This window comes from Bison bison, unplaced genomic scaffold, assembly GCF_000754665.1.
Source record: "Bison bison bison isolate TAMUID 2011002044 unplaced genomic scaffold, Bison_UMD1.0 scf7180017864063, whole genome shotgun sequence".
Taxonomy (NCBI): Eukaryota; Metazoa; Chordata; class Mammalia; order Artiodactyla; family Bovidae; genus Bison; species Bison bison.
Window position 1 is genome coordinate 15,612,698 of NW_011494635.1, and position 6,934 is coordinate 15,619,631.

Here is a 6,934-nt window from a genome sequence, read left to right on the forward strand (position 1 = left end):
GTGGCGGGGTGGCCCTGCCCCCACCCCAGGCCCTGGACATATGCCCTCTGCTTCATCATTTTTTTTTTTTGCGGTATCTTTATTGGTATTATGTCCATATATTTTCAGCACTGTCTTTCAAAAGATGTTTCTTATTTTCTAATTTACTGGAGTGATTCAAAAACCAAAAAGTATAAAAATGTATATCATGAATATCTTCCAGCTGTCCTTGACATTCATCTGCCTGGATGCCAACCTATCAGATCAGAAATCACTGTTAGTTATTCTTGGGTTTTTCAAGAATTGTGAATGAAAAAGAAACGAATATATTATTTTTTCCTATTTACATTGGAAGTAGCATATTGTACACACATTGTACTTATTTTATTATTGCTAGATTTGCAGCATCAGTGCACAAAGACCTTCCTTATCTTTTTTTAAACAGGATACAGTATTCCATTATGTGGGAAGTTAAACCACACACCAATGAGAGGTAGTTGGTAGTGACAACACTTTACACATATGTACGTATATGTTTATATGTGTCTGTGTGTATAGATATATACGTAGAGGTCCTTTGCAATTCATACTGCATCATCTAATTTAATTGTCTAGAAATTCTGCTTGTTTTAATTATGATCTCTTTTCTGTTTCAGCTAAAGGTTGAGTGAAAATTTCCAACTCTTATAGTATATCACTTATAGGAAGAAGGAACAACCCTGCCCCTGTCTTCTGCTCTTGAATCCATCTTTACTTTTAACACTTGGCCTTTTACAGTTAAATGTTGATATTTTCTGTCCTGGTTGCCTTGTTTATCAGAGAGAGCTTGGCTGGGGAAGAAGCCCTGAGTGGCTTTCTGCTGGCCCGGGGGCTGGCATGGGGACATTTCCTGCCGTCACAGGTGTGTGAAAAGGCTGGACACTCTCTGTCCCTCGTCTTGGCGGCTGGTCTCCCTGTCCAGCTCCGGGCAGTGCCGCTGTGGGCTGCTGTGTCCAAGAACGGTGCTGGGGTGTCACCAGGCGGCCCGGACGGGGTCCACCACCCACGACTAACAGCCAAGCCCAGGCGGCCATCACGTGCCTGGCTCCTGGCTTGTCAGTTTTTTAACGTCACCATTTAAGGCTTTTTTCTGAGTCACCTAGTCTAAGTTTGCCACAAAAGGCTCTTCAGAGGAGAAATGTGAGGTGAGGAGTTTCCAGGGTCGTCACTTGGTGGAGGAGCTCCAGCAGCTGAAGGAAGGACTCCCAGGGTCCTCAGATCCTCGCTCAGGAGATGTCCCTGCCCGGAGGGCACTTGGGGATAGTCCTGTCATGCATGGTTGCCGGTGGCTTGGGCTGGAGGCCTTCCCTGAAGCTCGGGTCCAAGCCTGGCGCCCCAGCTCTACCGGCTCCAGCTGGGATCCTCCTTAGAGCAGCATGAAACGTGTTCTGAGTCTAACCGGTGAATATCAAGTTACCACAGAAGCCATGCTCCTGACAGGTCCCCACCCTCCACCCCCAGGGCACTGGGGATGATTTTAGCTTTTTGATAACAGTAAGAGCCTGCTTCAAGGGTTTAAGTGACATCAGACTCTTTATCTACGAAAGGATTTGTTGCAGTGTAAACAATGCTTTCAACTTCCTGTTCTGTTTGTAGAATTTCATTTTGACCTCATCTTAAATCCTTTTTTTTTTTAAATCCAGCTATGGTCTAGAAGGGCCTGGAAGGGGCTCTGCTCTCCCTCCTGGTGTCTGGCTCAGCCCTGCAGGCATAAGCGCGTTTCTTGGGCCTGAGCCTCCACCTCCGGCCCCCTGTCCCCTTGCCAGGCTCCTGGCCCATCTGCCCAGCAGGAGGCTCAGGACCTGGACCCAGGGTAGGCTTCACGTGCTGCCTTCTGGGCACTTTGCTCTGCTTTCTCAATTTAACAATACATCCTAGGCCGCGCTGTCCATGAGCTGACTGTTGAGGTGATGTTGGACAGTCAGGGACCCTTCGTCCTCCCCGGTCTCCTTCATGACTCCTGTCTTCAGAATAGACCCATTCCTTCCATGTTTCACTGAATGGTGCTTGCATGCATGCTAAGTTGCTCAGTCTTGTCCAATTCTTTATGACCCCATGGACTGTAGCCCACCAGGCTCCTCTGTCCATGGGATTCTCCAGGCAAGAATACTGGAGTGGGTTGCCATGCCCTCCTCCAGGGGATCTTCCCAAACCAGGGATCAAACCCATGTCTCTTATGTCTAACCTGCATTGACAGGAGGCTTCTTTACCACTAGCGCCACCTGGTCCTTATATTAGGAGATGTCCCGGGTAGGTGCCCGGCAGAAAGACTGGAGGACTTGGGAGGTAGGTGTTTCTGCTCAACCTGTCACACTGCTAGGGGCTGTGGGCTCTTCAGTGTTCCTGCGAGGACTCTAGGTGAGGTCATCGAGCCGCCACAGGTGGGCTGACTGCGTTCCTGGGCCGGTGGTGGTGCCTTTTCTGAGTCTTTAGCATTCGTGAGAGAAATCCTCCATTGATGACTTTAATCTCCTTCACTGTCGCCCTACACCCTGTGGACCCTCGCCGCTCACCACAAGCATCCTAGGGTGGTCACCCCGGGGATGTGTCTGGCTAGAGCTCGCCAGCCCCTCCCGCCCTGCGCCCGCCCCCCTACCAACCACTGCACTGCAGCTGGAAGCCGATTCACTGTTTCATTGCAGGTCTCACTTGCCAGACATCCTTCCCCAAAACCCAGCCTTTAGCTTTTCACATGTGGCAGGAATCTCTCAGCTTATTTTGATTTCTTTTATAATAAGCTTTTGAACTTAAATTGTTAATATAATTTCAATAAATTTTGTTTTTGAAATCTGGTGTTTTTTTAGTTTTCAGCTTGTTGTGGGCTGAATGTTTCTGTCCCCAGAATCCATATCTTGAATCCTTATGTTTGGAGGTGGGGCCAGCAAGCAAGTCCTTGGGGTAATCAGAGGCCCTCCACATACTGGCCAGGGCAAGGAGAGCGGGGAGGTGGCTGTCTGCAAGCTGGAAGCAGGCTCCCACCACCCTGTCAGTCCTGGATCCTGGCCCTTCCAGCCCCAGGAACAAGAACCACCTAAGTCTTTTCCAGGAGCCAGGCTAAGGGAGACAGAGCTTTCATTTCAATGTATTTAATCCCTACAGTTAGTGGCTAGCAATGCAAAGTCAGTGCTGATATAAAATTGGAGAACTGGCAAAAAAAATATAAAAAAGATTTATAGTTTGAAAAAACCAAAATATCCTTCAGAAACCTCTGTTGGCAGTAGCTGGAAGGGTCCCTGGACAGTGGCTCTGAGTGTCTGGATCCCTGGGCTAGACCCATCCAGGTGGAGGTCCCCTGTGGTGCGGCCTGGTGCCTGCTGCCCCCACTTCCCAGGTGCGTGAGGCCATGTCCCTATCAGGGGCGTGATGCTCAAGTTGGTCCAAGTCTCTGATTTCCACTTGGCCCCTGCTTCCTGGGTCTGAGGAGGGACCTGTCATTTCAAGGACCAGCTTGTGTGTCTGCCCCACGGCTTCACGTTTGAGGTGACCCAGTCTTCCTCCAGCGCCATCCCCCAGGACACTGCAGGGGTGGGAGAAGCTGGCCCATCCCTCCTCCCCTACTTGCCTCTGTCTCGGGAAGGAACTAGCTTTCCTGTTTCTATTTTGATTTCTCGAGTAGCCACTTGTTCCTGGGGAGCCCTGGCCAGGCAGCAGCTCTCCCTGGGGTCCATCTGGCACCGGCCTGTCTTGAGGCACCTGCAGTCACCCCCAGATCCCCCCATCTCTCCCAGCCCCTGGCAACTCCCAGTCTCCTTCATTCTCCATGGGTTTGCCTCTTTTCACGTGAGCAGAATCAGAGGACAGTGTTTGTTTCGCTTTCACCCTATGTAACGTGTTGAGATTCATCTGCCTTGTAGCCTGTGCCAGAGCGTCACTCCTGTTTATGCTCCATCACGTTCCCCTGCGTGGATGGACCACGCCCTGTTTGTCCCTCACCTGTAGGCAGGCACTCGGGCTGCCCTACCTTTGACCCTGATGGGTGCTGTCATTCTGAGCATGGACGTCCTCCTGCCAATGGGAATGTTGGCCATGAGGCCGCTCTTTTTTAAGGACCTGAGCTCCTGCACTGAGGCTACATCACTTTATATTCTTACAGCAGCCCGGGGGGCTCCAGGACCCCACGCCCCGTGGGCACCGGTAGGAGTGAGGGGCCTCCATGTGCCGAGCTGTATTTCCCTGATGACAAATGACATTGAGCACCCCCATTGGCCGTTTATGCATTTTCTCTGGACAAGTATCTGTTCAAATATCTTTGAAACTGGGGTGTCTGTCTTCTTACTGAGCTCTGAGGTTCCTGTGCAGAGTCTGGGTGGAATCTCATGTCGGGGCACAGTTTGCAGGGATTTGCTCCTGATCTGTCCTCACACTTTGCTGACGGTGTCCTTGGAGGCCTCTGAAGGTTTGATTTTGACAAAGTTCAGTTTAATCTGTTTCAGTGCTCACCTTGGTGTCACCACTGAGACTGTGGCCCAGTTCTGAGGCTGGAGCTTTCCTAAGGGTTGTATCTTTTCGGCTCTTTGATCCATTTTGACGGTCGCCCCTTATCTGAGAGATGAACGTACACAGATACTCAGAGCACACCCCTTATTCTGGGTGGGCTCCCCCCTCCCCCACCCGCCGTGTTCTGGGTTGAACCCCATCCGAAGTCTTGGCTGTGACATCACCGCTGTCCTGAGACCTCATGGCAGGACAGGATCAGACTTGATGACAAGCAGGTGGGGGCCGGGAAGCTCCTGGCTCCAGCTTTTCCTACGTTTGCGTGCTGGCTGTTCCGAAGGTCCTCGAGTCGCCTGCAAGGTCTCTAACGTGTGTCTTCCTCCCCAGACGCGGACTTGACCATCGCTGAAGCCAGCAGCTCGGACAGCCGAGGGGAGAGGCCAGAGTTCCTCGCGCATGTGGACGAGGGGCTCCTGGGAGGAGAAGGCAGCTACCTAGGCGCGCCCCTCACCCCAGAGAAGGACGACGCGTTACATCAGGCTACCGCCGTGGCCAACCTGCGGGCGGCGCTCATGAGTAAGAACAGCCTGCTGGCCCTGAAGGCGGACGTACTCGGGGAAGACAGCTCCCTGCTGCTGGAGTACCTACCCAAGGGCGCCCATTCCCTGTCCCGTAAGTGCCACGGCGCCCAGAGTCGGCGGGAATGACAAGCCTCAGCCCATGATACGGTGCTGAGGGTGCCGTGCGAACGTGCGGGTCGCGATGGGTCACGGGGCCTGCGATGGGGGGCTGTCGGGGGCACTGGGAAGCAGCCGTGTGCTTCTCCGAATGTTTCATGCTTGAAGTCGAGGCGTGCGTGCGTGGTTGCTAAGTTGCTTCAGTCGTGTCCGACTCTTTGTGACCCGGTGGACCGTAGCCCGCCAGACTCCTCTGTCCATGGGATTCTCCAGGCAAGGATACCGGAGTGAGTTGCCATGCCAGGGATTGAACCCGTATCTCTTATGTCTCCTGAATTGGCAAGCGGGTTCTTTACCACTTGCGCCGCCTGGGAAGTCCTGAAATCAGGCATCTAACCCTAAACCCTGATCAGCTGACAAGTGCACCGCTGTGCCTGGCCGAGGACGGGTGCCAGGGCGGTCTCCGGACGGCCGAACTCTGGCTCCCTCTGCTGGCCACGCCCCGCCGGCACCGCCTCGTCCTGCCTGGGGCGTGGCCAGCGTGCGGATCCCCTTTCTCCGGGCAGTGCTGCTGCCCCCGCCTCAGATGTGGAAAGGATTTGGGTGTTGTGCTTACACCTTAAATGTCTCCTGCTGAATTCCAGTTGCTCGGAAGCAAATGACGGAGTGACCCAAGAAGCCCATAAGGTACAGCGGTGCTGGCTGAGCCCCCGAGGGGGGTGCCAGCCTGGGCGGGAGCTGCTTCCCCTAGGCTCAGGTGCTCTGAACATCCCCTGTCCTGGGTGCGCAGGGGACCGTGACTATGTCTCCAGCCACCCTGGTAGGTTGGTGTCTGTGAGGAAGAGCCAGGTGTGGCCCTGTTTCCCTTTTCGGGGCAGGATGACACACCCCAGAAAGGGCAGTGCTGAATGCAGAGGGTGTGGGCAAGGGGCCGGTCCAGGGTCCTACAGTCCAAGTGTGTGTGGCTGGCAGGGCCATGCGTGGTCCCTGAGCACCACTGAAAGAAGCAAAGGAAAAGCTGCAGCTGGTTTTGGGCATCAGTGGAGTGTCTTTAATTTTCACTCTAATTTTAAAAACAATATCTTCACAACTTTGCTTTCACGGGCACCAAAATATCCTGAGTATCTGTGATGGAAATTGCTTGTGGCTAATAAAGACCGATGTGGAGAGCAGCGTGCCCATTCTCATTGCTTCTCCTGCCAGAGTCCGAGGAAGGTAGTTGTTGGGGCTGTCGAAGAACCTGGCTGTGAAGTCAGACCCAGGGCTGAATCCCCCAAGGCTGATGAACACACTTTTGAAAATATGTTTAGGTCTCACTTCTTTGCATCTGAGAAATGGGAATAGTGTCACTTATACAGTTGTTGTGAATATAAAACATGGACGCATAAACCAAGTCAGTCTGACAAACACTCCCCAACGTCAGTCCATTTCCCTGCTCAGGTCAAACCTTGAATGTGTTGGCAAAAACCGGTAGTTGAGGAAGTGGTCCCAGGGCGTTTGCAGCATCTGGGGTTTAGAGTTGGCAAGTCCACAGGAGCTGAAATGATAGCTGGCAGCTTTGTGGGTGCCGTGGCAGGAGCAGCTTGGGGTAGGGTGTGGGGAGGTGGGGGCATCCCCTGCAGGGCAGTACATTTGTTCTGGCTTTTTTGGGGTTCTCCTAGTTGGTGTGTGAACCTCGTGTGTCAGAGGCCCCAGGAGGTGGGGGCAGCCCCTCTGTGCTGAACCATGTGGTCACAGGAGGGATGGGCCTGTCCCCTGTTCAGATGGAGAGTCCCTCCAGGGTGCCACCCAGCACGGGCCTGAGC

At 53.2% G+C, this 6,934-nt stretch overlaps 1 protein-coding gene across 3 annotated transcripts in view; it reads left to right on the forward strand.

The window, feature by feature from the left end:
- ZBTB46 (zinc finger and BTB domain containing 46) overlaps positions 1 to 6,934 on the forward strand; it is a 39,305-nt gene that overhangs the window by 18,957 nt on the left and 13,414 nt on the right. For 2 of the 3 annotated variants that reach the window (XM_010836559.1, XM_010836558.1), the window contains one exon: positions 4,840 to 5,124. The exons of the other annotated variant lie outside the window; for it this stretch is intronic. In XM_010836559.1, the coding sequence (XP_010834861.1) occupies positions 4,840 to 5,124 (285 nt within the window). The remainder of the gene's footprint in view (positions 1 to 4,839; positions 5,125 to 6,934) is intronic. 3 annotated transcript variants of the gene reach the window in all.